The sequence below is a fragment of the Sciurus vulgaris genome, assembly GCF_902686455.1.
Source record: "Sciurus vulgaris genome assembly, chromosome: 8".
In the NCBI taxonomy this organism is placed as follows: Eukaryota; Metazoa; Chordata; class Mammalia; order Rodentia; family Sciuridae; genus Sciurus; species Sciurus vulgaris.
The window spans coordinates 104,674,626-104,690,486 of NC_136468.1; the positions used below are offsets into that span (position 1 = coordinate 104,674,626).

General features: G+C 40.6%; 1 protein-coding gene across 5 annotated transcripts in view; it reads left to right on the top strand.

Moving 5' to 3' along the window:
• Positions 1–22: 22 nt before the first annotated feature.
• OGDH (oxoglutarate dehydrogenase) overlaps positions 23–15,861 on the top strand; it is a 79,809-nt gene continuing 63,970 nt past the window's right edge. For 3 of the 5 annotated variants that reach the window (XM_079151843.1, XM_079151845.1, XM_079151844.1), the window contains exons 1-2: positions 23–157; positions 12,919–13,167. In XM_079151843.1, the coding sequence (XP_079007969.1) occupies positions 12,946–13,167 (222 nt within the window). In that variant the 5' untranslated portion in view covers positions 23–157; positions 12,919–12,945. Of the gene's footprint in view, positions 270–12,918; positions 13,168–15,861 lie in introns of all 5 variants that reach the window. The other 2 variants (XM_079151846.1, XM_079151842.1) reach the window with 2 other exon arrangements.

Genomic DNA, 15,861 nt, shown 5'->3' on the forward strand with positions numbered 1-15,861 from the left:
TTTGGTATTGTAGCGTCACGACCACGCCCACAACGAGGGGCGGGCCTCCCCGGAGCCGAGCTGCGTGCTGACGCCATACGCTGGGGCGGGGCCGAGAGTTTGGTGCCCCGGAGCGGGGTGTCGGTGTCTCATTCGGGTGGAGCTGAGCCGGAGACAGGTAACTGTACGCTGCCACTGGGCCCAGTCCCGCGCCGGGGACCAGGCGCTTGCCAACCGTGGGTCGTGGCCGAGGGCGAGGTCGCCGAGACCTTGGAACTGCGGGAGCGAAGGTGCCCGGAGCGGAGCGGACGAAGAGGGCTGACGGAGGGCGGCGGTAGTGGGAGGGGACGGCGCCTGACGGACGGGTGTGGTAGCCAATGACGCGGCGGGGGCGCCCGGCGGGCGGGGATTGGCGGGCCAGCCCGGCGCCGGGGTCGCGCCGGGCGCTGAGTTGCGCGCCATTGGCGGCGGGCGGTGTCCGGGGTGACCTCAAGGTCGCGGCTCAGTCACGTGCCGGTCAGTGTTGGCCGTGTCCCCCAGCGCGCTCTCCTTTGTCCAGGGACGCTGGCTTCGCGGCACTCAGGGTTCTTTGCGGGGCCCACTGGCCGCCAGGTGCTGTGTAGATCTGGCGGAAGTTCGGTTCTGTAGAAACAGCGTTCGCGCTGCTTACCTCGGGAAAGGTGTGCTAGGAGAACTGGGGTGTTGCCTGCGGAGAGTTAACGGGACGCCTGCCGCGGTGCCCTTGTCCTGATTGCTGCAGCGCCAGGCCCCTCTTGCCCACCTTGTAGTCTGCCATTACTGAAGTGACACGTTTTTCAAGAGTCTATTCACGTGGCGGCCAAGCTATGATGACAGGAGATCTGGCCTCAAATCTGTTCCTTGGGAATAGGGGTTAGGTACTTATGGAATAAAGAAGCAAGTTGGTTTAAGCGTGGGGCAATTGGTTAGAGGTAATGGAAGTGCAGTAACCAGCGGTTTGCACTGGCGTGATCAAACTTCCTGGCTCTAAATAGGACGCACATTTAGAAAATGGCGGCGTTAGCCTTATCTGAGGGCGGAGATTTCTTCCCTCTGACGTCAAAAGGTCACTTATCGGACACCTCTAGACTCAAGGGTCGATGCATTTAGCCAGTTTCAGACAAATTCCTGAGAACAGTGTAGGCGTCGTGACCCATATGTCAGGTGTTATCTATAGCAAAGTTGATGGGAGTGTATTGCTTAGGCTGCATGACCTTTGAAGTTGGTGATGAACGCATTAATTAAAAAAATGAAGTAAAGGGTTTGTTCAAGGTTTTGCTTGGTTTCATGATCTTGGCACGTCCCACTTCTGGGGCCCCTTTACCTTGACACTAGTCAGAGGGAAGAGTTATAGGGGTTTCCTTGTGCCTGGTCTTAAAGTCCTGCACTTGGAGCGTGATCCAGTTGCGTTGCTCTCAGGAGCGCCCATTAGGATGAGTGACACCGGGTGCAATAGTCAAATCCGCTTCTTGTGTAAACCCTCTTGACAGGGAAATAGTTAACCCTGTAGTAGCTTTGCAAATTAGTTCATGACTGGATCTTGGGAAGTTCGGACAGATCAGAGTATACTCGTTATTTTTTTGATAGTACTTTTAACATTTCCCCCCCCCCCCCTTAAATAACAGCTTTATTGAGGTATTCATTTGAGATGTAATTTACATTTAATACATTTTACCCATTTAAAGCATACAGTTCAGTAGTTTGTAGTAAATTCACAGTTATGCAATCACTGCCACAATTCAGTTATTTTTGTCTTAAAAATTTTTTTTGGTTGTAGATGGATACAGTACCTTTATTTATATGCAGTGCTGAGAATCAAACCCAGTGCCTCACACATGCTAGGCAAGCACTCTACCCCCGAATTACAACCCCAGCCCCTTTTTAAACCGTCTTGACACAGGGTCTCCTTGGAGTTCACGAGGCTGGCCTCAAACTTGAATCCTCCTGCCTTAGCCTCCCAAGTCGCTGGGGTTACAGGCGTGTGCCACCACTCCTGACCTACGGTTGTTTTTAAAGACTAACTTGAGTCTCAGAAATTCATACTCCTATGAATTTTCATTGGCTCTAAATTTGAATGCACAATTTATTAAATGCCGTATGTTTACCATGTTTATATGTCTATTATGTGCCCTTGTTAGGGCACTGAGGAGTGGGATCAGTTAACGGTGGCTCCTTTGAGTACCATGTTACAGTACCAAAAAAGTTTTGAGATAATTGAGCCAATTATTGAAAAATTTGAGTACTGTGAAATTTTAAGAAATTGTACATACAAATATATCGTACACAGTCATAACAAATAGTGCAGAGAGCTTGTGTTCCTTTTCCCACTTTTCTCTAGTAGTAATATTTTGCAGAATATAAAAAATATTTTAAGCTGATATTGACATTAATGAAATTCAAGATACAGAACATACAAAGATTCCCCCTGTTGCCTTTTTTATAGTCACTTCTACTTTTCTGCTGCCTTCAACTCCTGGTAACTAGTTTACCATTTCTCTAATTTTGGTGTGTCAAGAATGCCAAATAAAGGGACTAATAAAGCCTTTTGGGATTCTTTTTTCTCTCAGCATAGTTCCCTGGAGTTTCATCCACATGATTGTGTGTTATTGGTAACTGTTCCTTTTTCTGGCTTCCAAGCTGTAGTTATACTGCAGTTGGTTTAGCTATTGAAGGACCTATGGGCTGTTTCCATTCCTTAACTAGTACAAATAAATCCACTGTAAACATTCATGTACAGACATTTGTGAATGTAAGTTGGCATTTTTCTGAGATTAAAGTCCCTGGTTGCAATCACTAGATCTTAGTGCCTGCTTAGTTTTCAAAGAAACAGTTAAATTTTTTCAGAGTGGTTGTACCTACCTTCCTTCTTTTATCTTTCCTTTCCTTTTCTTTTTTCTTTTCCTTTCTGGAATTGAACCCAGGGGTGCTCTACCATTGAGCTATATCCCCACCCTTTTTATTTTTATTTTGAGACAAAGTCTCCCTAAATTGCTGAGACTGGCCTGAAATTAGCAATCTCTTTGCCTCAGCTTCTCAGGTACCTAGAATTATAGGTGTGTGCCACTCTGGCGCCATTTTCTATTTCTGGCAGGCATATATGTATCATCCAGTCCATTTTTTCACAACCTTGTCAACATTTGGTGATACTACTATTTTTTATTTTAGCTATTCTAATATATGTGTCGTAATGTCTCATTTTGGTTTTAATTTGTGTTTCCCTGATGGCCAGTGATATTGACCATCTTTTCAGGTGTTTATTTGTCCATCTGTATATCCTTGGATGAAATGACTGTCTTTAATCTTTTGCCCGTTTTGTGATTGGATTTTTTTTCAATTTTTAAAATGCTTTTATAAGTTGCATTATAGTTGTATGTAATAGTTGGGTTAATTTTGATATAATCATACATAAATAGAATTTAATTTTCTCCATTTCAGTTCCCTCTCTTCCTTTGCGCTCTCCTCCTATTTCCCCACCTTTATTCTACGGTCTTCCTTCTATTTATTCATTTATTTAATTTTAATTGGTGCTTTAAAGATATACATAAAGGTTGAATTCACTGTGGTGTATTTGTACATGCACATAGAGTAATTTTGTCACATTCATTTTGCATTTTCTCCCCTTTCCTATCCTTCCTCTCTCCCACTTAATGTCCTTTTTCTACTCCAACTAATATTCCCTCCAGCCTTATGAGATCTGACCACCTCTCCTCCCTTTCTTTTTTCCCTTACTTTGCTCTAGCTTTTGCATATGAGAGAAAACATTTGACCCTTGATTTTTCTGAGTCTAGCTTATTTCACTTAGTATGATGTTCTCCAGTTTCTTCTATGTACTGCAAATGCCATAATTTCATTCTTTTTATGACTTAGATCTGTAAATCAGATTTTTTTTTTTTGTTTTTTGGTTTTTTTTTAACATAATACCTTTATTTTATTTATTCATTTTTATGTGGTACTGAGGATCGAACCCAGTGCCTCATGCTTGCCACTGAGCCACAACCCCAGCCCAGATTTTTTTTTTTAACTGTTAAGTTTTGAGAATTCCTTATAGTCTAGATACTAGACTATATAATGTATAAATGGTTTATAGATGATATTTTCTCCTACTCTGTATGTAGCTTGTATTTTCACCTTAACAGGGCATTTTGTGGAGCAAAAGTTCTTGATTATCTTTGTTTTTGTTTGGTTGGTACTGGAGATTGAATCCAGGGATGCAAGTGACCACTACTGAGCTATATCCTCAGTCCCTGTGTGTGTGTGTGTGTGTGTGTGTGTGTGTGTGTGTGTGTGTGGTCGGTCTTTGGGATTGAACCCAGCAGTACTCTACCACTGAGTTACATTCTCAGCCTTTTTTTTTTTTTTTTTTGAGACAGGGTAGCCTTGAACTTTTGATCCTCATGCTTCCCGGGTTACTGAGATCGAGTGTGTGCCACTGTACCTGGTGACATAAATTTTGCTTCAACTGTCAAACAGCTTAGGAAACTCAAGGATAATATATTTATCCATGTATTTGTTCTTTTCACTGTTCTTTCTCCCTTCATCAGTGTTCCAACATGGTTCTTTTTTGTGTATGTGCATGTTTGCTTGTGTGTGGTACTGGGAATTGAACTGAGCTAAGTTTCTTATCACCAACCCGTTTTGTTTGTTTATTTATTTTGAGAAAGGGTCTCACCAAGTTGCCAAGACTGAAGGTTCTTTCATGAGTTCCTTTCTGTTTAGAGCTCACTTCAGCCATTCATTTAGAGTAAGTCTGTTGATGACAAATTTTAAGTTTTTCTTCATCTAAGAATGTCTTGATTCCTTTTTCATTGATGAAGGATATTTTGATGGGTACATGATTTCAGGTTGACAGTTCTTTTCCTTTGGCACTTGAAAAATACTGTCAAGCTGGGTGTGGTGGTGCTTGCCTGTCATCCCATGACTTAAGCGCCTGAGGCAGGAGGATCACAAGTTCCAGGCTAGCCTAAGCAATTTAACAAGACTGTCTCAAAATAAAAAGGGCTGGGGATATGGCTCAGTAGTAAAGCACCTCTGGGTTCAATCCCTAGTACAAAGAAAAAAAATTACTGTTAGTTCCTCTTGGCCTCCGTAGTTTCTAATGAGAATTATAGTCATTCGAGGTTTTTACTTTTTATTTTCTGGTATATAATGCATCCTTTTTCTTAATTCCTACAAGATTTTTCTTTGAGTTTTCAAGTTTGGTTATATGTGTCTTAGTGTTTTTTTTTTTTTTGTTTGTTTGTTTGTTTTTAATTCTTTTTGGAGTCTGCTTCTTAAAACTCTTAAATATATGCCTTTTGCCAAATTTGGGGAAATTTTAGCCATTATTTCTTTGAATACTTTTTTAGCTTCTCTTCTGAGACTCTGATGATGCAAATATTAGACGTTCTGTTATAGTCCCACGTTTTCTGAGAACTTGTTCATATTTTTCCAATCTTTTCACTGATCTGTCCTCTCCATTTTGCTGTTTAACCCATCCATCAAGTATTTTTATTTTTGTTAATTCTATTTTTTTAAGTTGTGAATTTCATTTTGTTCTTTATATCTTCTCTCTCTTTGCTGAGACTATTTTCCCTTTTTTTCAAGCATGTACATAGTTGCTCATGGAAGCACTTTGGTAGTGGCTCATTTAAAATCTTTGCCATATGATTCTAACAGCTTAGTCATCTTGGGGTTGGTGTCTGTAGCTGGTCATTTCTTTAAGTTGAGATTGTTCTGGTTCTTTCTTTATTTATTTTTTAGTTGTTGATGGACCTTTAATTTTTAATTTATTCATATGCGATGCTGAGGATTGAACCCAGTTCCTTGCACATGCTAGGCAAGTGCTCTACCACTGAGCTACAGCTACAGCCCCAACCCCTTGTTCTAGTTCTTGATGTAAGCTTAGAGCTTTGATTGCTGCTGGGACATTTAGGGAGTCAAGTTTGGATTCTCAATCTTATTTAAATCTCCCAGCAGAGAACAGAATCCTCTGCTGTGGGGCAGGAGTGCTGCCTCATTTTTGCTTTATAGGAATATCTGTGAGCAGGCCCTCCTTGTTACTGCCCTGGATGAAAGTCCCCTACTGATACCCACCTGTCTGGGAGGGCTGGGTGTGGTCTCATTACGCTGGGCAGGGTTGGAATCCAGGCTTCACTGATAATATTGTGGGGGCAGGGATGGGGATGAAAGTCTCTGGTTTCTACTTGACATCACCTGAGTGGGTGCAGGTGGGGCCCCAGTGTTTTCTCTGGTGTTGGAGCAGTTAAATTTTCCACCTTGCTATCCCTTTCCTGGTACTTTGGCTAGAGAGAACAGGCTTTTGTTGTGGCCGTTTCTTCACCTGTTGGCATTTCTGGATCGCAGTCTTCTCTAGTACTCAGTGTGGGTCATGATATAAAAAGAAAACCGGGAACTCTCTAGAGTCTTGTTTTGTTTTAAATGTAATATCTCATGTCTTTAGCTGTATTTATCAGGAAGCAACTGTCTTGTATATGCTTTAATAAAAGGTTGACAAATTATCTTACTTTACACAAAGATTTAAAAATTTGTACTCTTTGAGCACCTTTAAAAATTACCTCTGTACCTCCCTCCTCACAAATCAACCTTTTCAGACTCCTGCATCCCTTGGCACCACTAATGCTGCAGGACCATACCCAGGTACTGAAACTCACTCAGGGGACTGACTTTGGAGGTCTTCCTGTGATAAAGGAATGTGATTTGGTGAACGAGGAAGGCTTCTGTGCTGAAGGATGGAGATAGACTATGAATGTTTCAGAAATTAGAGTAACTGGTACACCAGATTAACTGATAGTTAGGTATCTTAGAATTTTTAACTTTTTATATCACTGATTGGGCCTTTTTTTCTTAGAAATTTATAATTCTTTAGTCACAGAAATCCGTTGAAGCTTGCAAAGTGTTTTCATGTTTCTGTTAGTTTCACACATACACACACACACACAGTATGAGTTATAAGATTAAAGTAATTGCTGTCTCTACTTCATGACTGAAGACACTGAGCATACAGGCCATGTGGCTCACACACTGAATTGGTGTCACACTTTTGCCATTAAAAAGTAATCCTTACTATCTCCCTATCCCCCCACTTATCTTTAATAAGAGGTGTTAACTAGCAGAAGATGTTAAATTCCTTGAGATTCTTGCTCTGTAAGGGAGAATTGATAGTTATACTCTGTCTGTACACATAATATTCTTTGTATCACTGCTCAAACTATAGTAATTGCAAGCATGGAATAACAGCCACAGGTATGAAGCAGACATTTTGTTCTTGAATCATAATAAGAAGGAATCTGAAACAAAAAAGAAAATGGCATGTTTTCAAATTTATCTTTAAAATGGTTGCCAGCCAGTACACATAGGTGGTAAGCTTGCATACTTTTTTCCTCTCAAAGACTCAGTTGGTAAGACACTGCCCAAGCTGTTTTTGAAGGCATTGCTTTTCCAATTATCCCTCTGCCTAGTCAATGTTATATTGATAGGCATCAACATATTTTTCTTTTCCTCTATTCTATAGCAGGGACTTAGAGGTGATCATTCGGTATAGGGGAAATTCTAGACACAGATCTGGAGGGCTTCATACTTCAAACAAAATTACATTTAAGTATATAATTTCTTAAGGATAAGGCATTTAACACTTAAAAACAAAATTTCCGGAGCTGGGGTTGTGGCTCAGTGGTAGAGCGCTTGCCTAGCATGTGTGAGGCACTGGGTTCGATTCTCAGCACCACATATAAATAAATAAATAAAGGTACGTGTCCATCTATAACTAAAAAGAAAAAAAATTTTTTTAATTTCCTTTAATTTTTACTTTTTTCTTTTTACATCTTATTTTTTCTGAATGTATAGATTTATTCTTAAATCTTGAAATCAAGAGATTATAGCTTGCATCATTTTGTATACTTTATTGATATTGATAAGTTCTCTTGGATTTTTTTCTTAGACATTATTCTTTAAAACAAGTTGATTGCGATATAAGTCACGTACCATACAATTTATCCACTTAAATTTTTTTAATTAAAAAAATTGTTTGGTACTGGGGATTGAACCCAGGGGTGCTTAACCACTGAGCCACATCTCCAGTCCTATTTATTTATTTGCTTGTTTATTTTACTTAGAGACAGGGTCTTATCAAGTTGCTTAGGGGTTCAGTGATTTGCTGAGACTGGCTTTGAACCTGGTGATCCTTCTGTCTTAGTCTCCAAGCTGCTGGGATTACAGGTGTGCACCTTATAATTTGCCTGGCTACACACACAAATTATAAGGTCGAGGTTGTGGCTTAATCGAAGAGCGCTTGCCTAGCGCTCATGAGGCACTGGGTTCGATCCCCAGCACCACATTAAACAAACAAAGAAACTAAACAAAATAAAGGTATTTTAAAAAATTGTGTGGTTGAATATTTTTTAGAACGTTAGATGGTTGTACAACCATGAACATGATTAGTTTTAGAGCTTTTTCATCTCCCCTGGAAAGATACTCTCATATCCAGGAAGAGCCTATCCTCATTCTTGTCTCTTTCTCCTGCCCATTTAAGCACTTCCTGTCCCTGTGGATTTGCCTCTTATGGACATTTCATATAAATGGAGTACTGAGTGTAATCTTTTCAGGATTCATCCACATTGTACCATGCATAAAACTCGTTTGTTTTTATTACACAATATTACATTTGTGGATATCCCACATTGTGCATTCCTCAGTTAATGGATATTCAGATTGTACTTTTGGCTTTTATGAATAGTGTTGCTATTTATAAAATAGTGTACCAGTTTTCTTGTGGGCATGGAATTGATGGGTCATATGGTAATTTTATGTTTACGCATTTGAGGAACTGCCAGACTTTTCCAAAGTGATTGCACCATTTCAAGTTCTGGCCAGAAATGTAGGAGGGTTCCAATTTCTTATCCTTGTCAAAACTTGTTATTTTCTTTTTAATTATATCCAGTCTAGTGAGTGTAAAGTGGTATCTTGTGGTTTTGATTTTCCTTTCTTTAATGATTCATGATGTTAAGCATGAGTATTTTGTCATGTGCTTATTAGTCATTTGTATATCACTGGAGAAATAGCAATTCCAATTCTTTTGCCTCTTTTTTGATTGGGTTATTTTTCTAATATATTCTGTGTATAAGTTCTATATCAGATAAATGATAAATGATTTTCAAATATTTTCTCTTAGCCTATATTTTCTTTCTTAATGGGTCTTTTGAAGTACAAAGGTTTATTTTGAAGAAGTCTATTTTTTTCCTTTGTATTTTTGATGTCATGACTAATCTATTACTAGAAGATTTCCTAGAAGATATACTCCATCATAACTTGAAAGTTATAAAACTTGCAAGTTTCTTACACTTTTATCTCTTGCACTTAGGACTTAGATCCATTTTCAATTAATTTTGTATGTGATGTGAGTTAGGGGTCATTCCTTTACACTTGGAACTCCAGTGTCCCAGCACCATTTATTAAAAATATTTTTTCCCATTGGATGGACGTGGTACACTTCTTAAATGGAAGTGTTTTTTTAAGCAGGTGCTCTACCACTGAGCTACATCTCCCACCCCTGATGTGTTGTTATCCTTAATGTTGAACCTAGTATTACTCAAAGAATGCTAAAATTGTGACTTAAAACCTAAAGTTGATTGGTAGTTTCCTTTCTTCTTGTAGCTAATGTCTTCTTACCACATTATATAAGAGAGAAAGGTGAAAGTCTGTTTATCAGAATTGTCAGTGTAAGTCTAGTGTCAGCTCTGTGGGTCTGTTTGTGTGTAGACAGCAAGCAGCTGTCCTGGCCATTTCTGGATAGAGATGGGGTGTTGCGCCATCTGCTGAAGGGCAACTTTCTGATGAGTCATTGAAAGGGAAGTTAAAGATCTGTAGCTGTCTTGTTGACTGTGCTGGGTAGCACTAAACTATCAGACTCAATGGCTGCAGATAGCTAGCTGTGCATCATGATTTAGTTACATGTTAAAAAGATAGTTTGGGAAGAACAGATGAAATGCACATTTTATGCTTGTCAATTCAGTGCCTATTCATTGGACTATTACAGCTGTATTCTAGGGGAAAAAACCTACCTCAGGCAGTTGGATGTCTCTTGCTGCCTTGATAATAAGGATGTTAGAAGAATGAGTGTTTTCTTCTGCATCTGAGTAACTAAAAAATTAGCATCAAAAGCAGCAACACTGGTATTTTTGCTGCTAATGTTAGTAGTGCTCTTTGCCTTAAATTTATTAGAGAGAAAAATTAGAGTATAATTGAAGTAAGAAGAACTACTGAGTTAACTTAAAACTTCTGACTTCTAAAGTGAAGGAAAATGCAGGAATTAAAAGTTGCATACTGTAGTTATAGCCAGAAATATATTGCTTATCCACCATTAATTCATGAGGAGCAAATTTCATTTGCTTGTTTAGTTTGTTTTTACACAATCTGTTCTGTTTTCACTTTTACTGACCTTTTTTTGTATAAATCTTTTAATTTGTTCTAATTAGTTGTACATGACAGCAGATTGCATTTTGTGACACATTGCACACAAATGGAGCACAAGCTCATTCCTCTGGCTGTACACGATGCAGAGTGACATCGGTCATGCAGTCATACATGTACATAGGGTAATAATGTCTGTCTCATTCCACCGTCCTTCCCACCCCCACTGACCTTTCTTTTCTCAACACCGGAGCAGCCAGAGAAGAACATGTGATATCATCATTGTCTCTATGCATAGTCTGAGCATATCTGGGCCAGGAGGAAGGCTCTAATAAAGAATACAATTTTTTTGGGTAAAATTTATTTCCATGCATTTTATAACATGCTTCAGAACTTGAATTACATCAGGTACATGTGAAATGGGGTATATTTGTTATTGTTTTGATGCTGGGGATCAAACCCAGGGCCATGAGTATGCTAAGTGCATGCCATACCACTGAACTACACCCCAAACCCTGGACATGGTATGTAATTTCAACTTTACTGCTAGGGCATCTGCTTTGGGGCAGATTCTAAGCAAACAAGCAAGCATTGAGGCCAGTAGGACCGCCCCCCGCCCCCAAACACACACACCCCTGCTTCCCAGCCCTCTTAGGCAGTGTCTTCATGGAACTTTCCTCTTTGTACATTGATGGTTCAGCCTTTTGACCCTGAGGCCAAAGCTCTCCAGATTCCCTTTTGCCTGAACTGGTTGCTCTTGACAGCTAGAACTCAGAGGAAGAGAAGCAGTCTTCATCCTCCCCCTCTTCTGGAAGAGAGTCACTGGCTAGAGGCAGCAATATTTCTAGGAGTGGCTGAAAGAGGTTTTTGAGACCCTTTGGGAACAGTGTAACCTCTTTAAACTCTTTAAAGTTCTGGTGGACATTTAACTACTTTTATAAAATGACAATTTTGATAGAGAATTATAAATTAGATCTTGCAAATCAGTAGATGAATCTGAATCTCTACTTCCTCTCTGCTCCTTTCTTCTTAATTCAGGCCTCCCTTCCCCTTTGACTCAGCTTCTCCCTCTTTCTTGTCCAGCTGATATAAGAGATTGATGAGTCTGGCAGGTCATTGTAGAGCAGAAGAGGGTTTTACTGTTAAGAGGGTTGGCTCGGGATCCTGGTTCTACTACTGGTAGTCCCATGACCCTGGCAAGACAGAAGGGAACAGACACTTGGCCTATCTGTAAGGCAGAACCTTTTAGAGAGAGCGTGCGTTTATGCACAGATTACTTACCTGCTGTATGATTTCAGTTTTTGCAGAGCTGTTGTGCTCATTGGCTTAGACAGGATGCCTGGGTTTTTTGACAGGCTAAGTGCTATCACAGTCTTGTTTTTCCTCATTCTTCTTTCCTAGCACCACAGATCTGGCTTTTCTCTCAGTCTCTTTCCACTTTTTTACTTGTCTTTCTGCCTGCAAGCCCTGAGTCCTTCCACAGGTAGTACCTCTTCTTCCTTCCTTCTGGTTCACATCCTTCCTGTCTGAGACACTTCTACCTGGAAGGAGCCTACCTCTCAGAGGGTTCTCTTGGCATGTTCTGTACCACTCAAGCACTCAAGGCTTTCCTTTTTTTTTTTTTTTTTTTGGTGTGTGTGTGTTTTTTTAGATGTTGATAGGCCTTTATTTTATTCATTTATTTATATGTGGTGCTAAGAGTTGAATCTAGTGCCTCACACATGCTAGGCAAGTGCTCTACCACTAAGTCACAACCGCAGCCTCTCAGGGCTTTTTTTAATGGCATTTTTGTATTTATTTCTTGGGAGTACTCGAGTATAAGCAAAATATTTTTCTAATTTCTATGAGTTTTCCAGAGTACTGTGAGCATAGCAAGTATTCAGTAATGTCTTGATAGACTAAAAAGTGTCTTTCCCATCTGCAATTAACCCTAATACTAAATTAAGGAATCCTTGTTGCCTTTTTTTTTTTTTTTTTTTTGTAGCAAGGATTGAACCCAGGGACATCTAACCACTGAACCACATCCCCAAGCCCTTTTTATTTTTTATTTTATCAAGATAGGGCCTCCTGAAGTTGCTGAGACTGACTTTGAACTTGGTGATCCTCTGGCCTCAGCCTTCCAAGCTACTAGATTTACAGGTGTACACTGCCACACCCTTCTTGCTTTTTTTGCAGTTGTTTTATATAATATATAAACATAGAGAAAACTCATGTTTGTCAAACCCCTCAAACTAGTTTTGAACTTTTTAAATGCAGATGATAATGTCTGCAGCTGTGCACCCACCTCTGTTGGCATCCTAGTAGACATTGCAAGCATGTGTGTCAGTTGGACATAGTCTTGCTCTGTCTAGCTCTCTGGTGGACTCAGGCATTGATTAGGCAGAGTGCTATTGCAAATGCATTTACAGATCAGAATCTTTCTCCAAAGTAGGGTAGGGGTTTTTGTTTGTTTGCTTTGGTAACCTTATCTTCTATGATGCTGTTTTAAAACTTTCCTTTCTTGCTTTTTTCCTACAGGTAATTGGGAAAGATTTCAGGACAAAAATGTTTCATTTAAGGACTTGTGCTGCTAAGTTGAGGCCATTGACGGCTTCTCAGACTGTTAAGACATTTTCACAAAACAAACCAGCAGCAATTAGGACGTTTCAACACATTCGGTGCTACTCTGCACCTGTCGCTGCTGAACCCTTTCTGAGTGGGACTAGTTCGAACTATGTGGAGGAGATGTACTGTGCTTGGCTGGAGAATCCCAAAAGTGTACATAAGGTAAGGTTTACAGGGTGGTCTTCCATATTGGTGTGTTGTTGTGGTGCTGACTGGATGCCCAGGTAAGTGTGTGCATCCTGAGCAGTCTTCAGGCAGACAGGCAGGTACTGGAGCCTGGTACTGACCACCACACCATCGGCATTAAACCAGTGTGGCCTCAACAGAATCAGTTCCCTTGCTTGATGTACAGTACTAGACAAAAGGATCAATCCAGCTAGCACATGAAGAAGCACACGTATGGCCCTGTGAGGGTAAAAGGATGCATATGTGTAGTCCTGCCAGGATGTGAAGAAGCACACATATATGGCCCTACAAGGACAAGAGGAAGCATGCCTGAAGCCCTGTGAGGATGTGAGGAATTACGTAAAGACGGGAATTCTATAAAGACTCAAAGCGTGCATGTGGCCTTCCAGGATCTCCCCAATGGCTACTTCAGGATGAAGCCTCTGAGGAAAGAAAGTACATGGGAAAGAATGGGACCTCAGGAAGCTCCTCCATCATAACTGAAGAAGACACTTATGTATGACATGCCTTTAAGTCGCTTTTTGCAATTTCTGTATAAATGACCTTTTAGATCATTGTGTTCCTGTTTCTTTCTAATTTCTGTGTTACTTATTTGGGCACTTCTTTCTTAGATCCCTTTCTATACATGATTACAGATAAAAATCACACCTGAAACAGTTTATTCAGTTTGTGGCCAGTGAATATTTATAGGTGCCAGTAGCCATCTCTTTGTTTTTGAATAAAACTGCCAACTTGATGGAAGGGTTACAGTGCAGTGTGAATGGAGGTTAGATTCCATAGTTCCTCACCTGTGTCTCATCTGTCTGGTCTTTGGAAGAGTAGAAGGAAACGAGGGTTAGGGTGTTCAGCATCTGCATGGAGGGCATGGTCAGCCAGTATTGTTTCACACTGTGAATTTTTGGGCCTTTATCTCACTCTGGAGTCTTGAGGTTATCTTACCAATAGTAAGTGCCCATTGGCATTTGAATATGTTTCACCTTCAGGAGTTAGTGACATTGAAGAATGAACTGGAAATAGCTGGAGCCACCAGGCCCTGTTTGGCACCAGGACCGCTTGCTCAGCCCTTTCCCCAGAAAGAAGTGCCCTGTGAAAGTGCCTCTGCTTTAGTTATGTTGAACCCTGGAGGTTCCTGATGATAGCAGGTACAGATTGTATTCAGCATAACATAGCCCAGACATTTCAGTCAGAGACTGTCATCTTGTGCCAGTCTTTTCTCAAACATAACCTTTGCCTTTTCTTAAACAACCTTTTTGTGACCAACCAACTCATTATAAGTTTTGTTCGAATTTAGAGACAGCAGCTCCTGAATGACAGCACCTTGAATGTGGGAGGTAAGAAGCACCTGGCTATGGGCTCCTGATGCCCATTCCTGAATGGCCCCTGGGTGGGAGGACATGCAGTAGCAGTGGCCATAGTGTTCCCCACATGGAACTGATGCTAGTGTAGCTTTTGAACAGGGTTTTTGTGGGGGCATGGTGACTCTGTGTTCCTTGGACGTGTAAGTAACTCTCATTCTCCTTGAAAATTTTTTTTTATTACATGGTATTAGAGAAAGCAGAATGTGATGGTTGGAGAGTAAGGGAACCTGCTGTGTCTCTGAGGTAGGGTAAGAGTACCCAGTTTCCACTAACTTGAGCCAAGGGGCCCCCGCAGATTTAGCTGCTCGGGAAATGATCACATTCAGGAGAGGCCCACTGTAGGGGTGGTGTGTATAAAGGACTTTGTTCTTTAATCAGAGGTGTGTGCATGCAGGTTGAAGGTCCTTGGCAGATTTTATGACTATGTCTATTACCAGGAGTCTCTGAGGAACTCTTTCAGAATCAGGTGTGTGCTCTGCACTTCTTAGCCTGGGAGTGGAAGGAGGGCTGATTCAGGGGATCCACCCTCCAGAGATACTGGTTGTGATCTGGTGGGATTTCATTTCTCCTCTACTTTGCAAGACAGCAAGGTGGATCCTCTTCAAGTTGAATTAAACCTATATATGGTATGTGCGTATTTTTCAAGCAAGATGATCCAGAATTTTTGTCAGATTTTGAAAAGCATCTGTGACCCATAGAGGGTTAAGATTCACAGCCTAGAAATGTTTCAGTTTATCAAGAGTGCTTAATTTGTGCCATTTTATTTTATTTTTTTTAATTTTTTTATTTTTGTGGTACTGGGAATCGAACTCAGGGCCTTGTGTTTGCGAAGCAAGCACTCTACCAGCTGAGCTATCTCCCCAGCCCAATTTGTGCCATTTTAGAACATGTAGCTTAGGTAAAGATAATAAAATTAGAAGTGCTATAATATTTAGATCATCTCTCCCACCTCCACTTCAGAAAAGTCCAGAGGCCAGATTCCATTTTCAGAGAGCTCATGCTGGGATTGAACATTTCACATCCAGTGAAAGCAGAGCAAATTCAGTGGCTCCTCTTTCTGCCCTGCATGCTTTCTTATTACTAATTTTTGAGCTTCATATCATAATGTCTATCATAGGTAATGGAGAGGAGTACAAAGAGAAGCTCCTTAGGAGACCCATCTTCCAACTTTAGTAGCTCCACCCTGTGCTGGTCTGTTAAAACCTAGTCCCTGACCCACTTATTTTTGTTGTTTGTTTTGTTTTGGGTAGGGGTCCCACTAGAGTTTTTGTTTTGTAATAGTGGGGATTGAATCCTGGGTTGGGGCACTTTG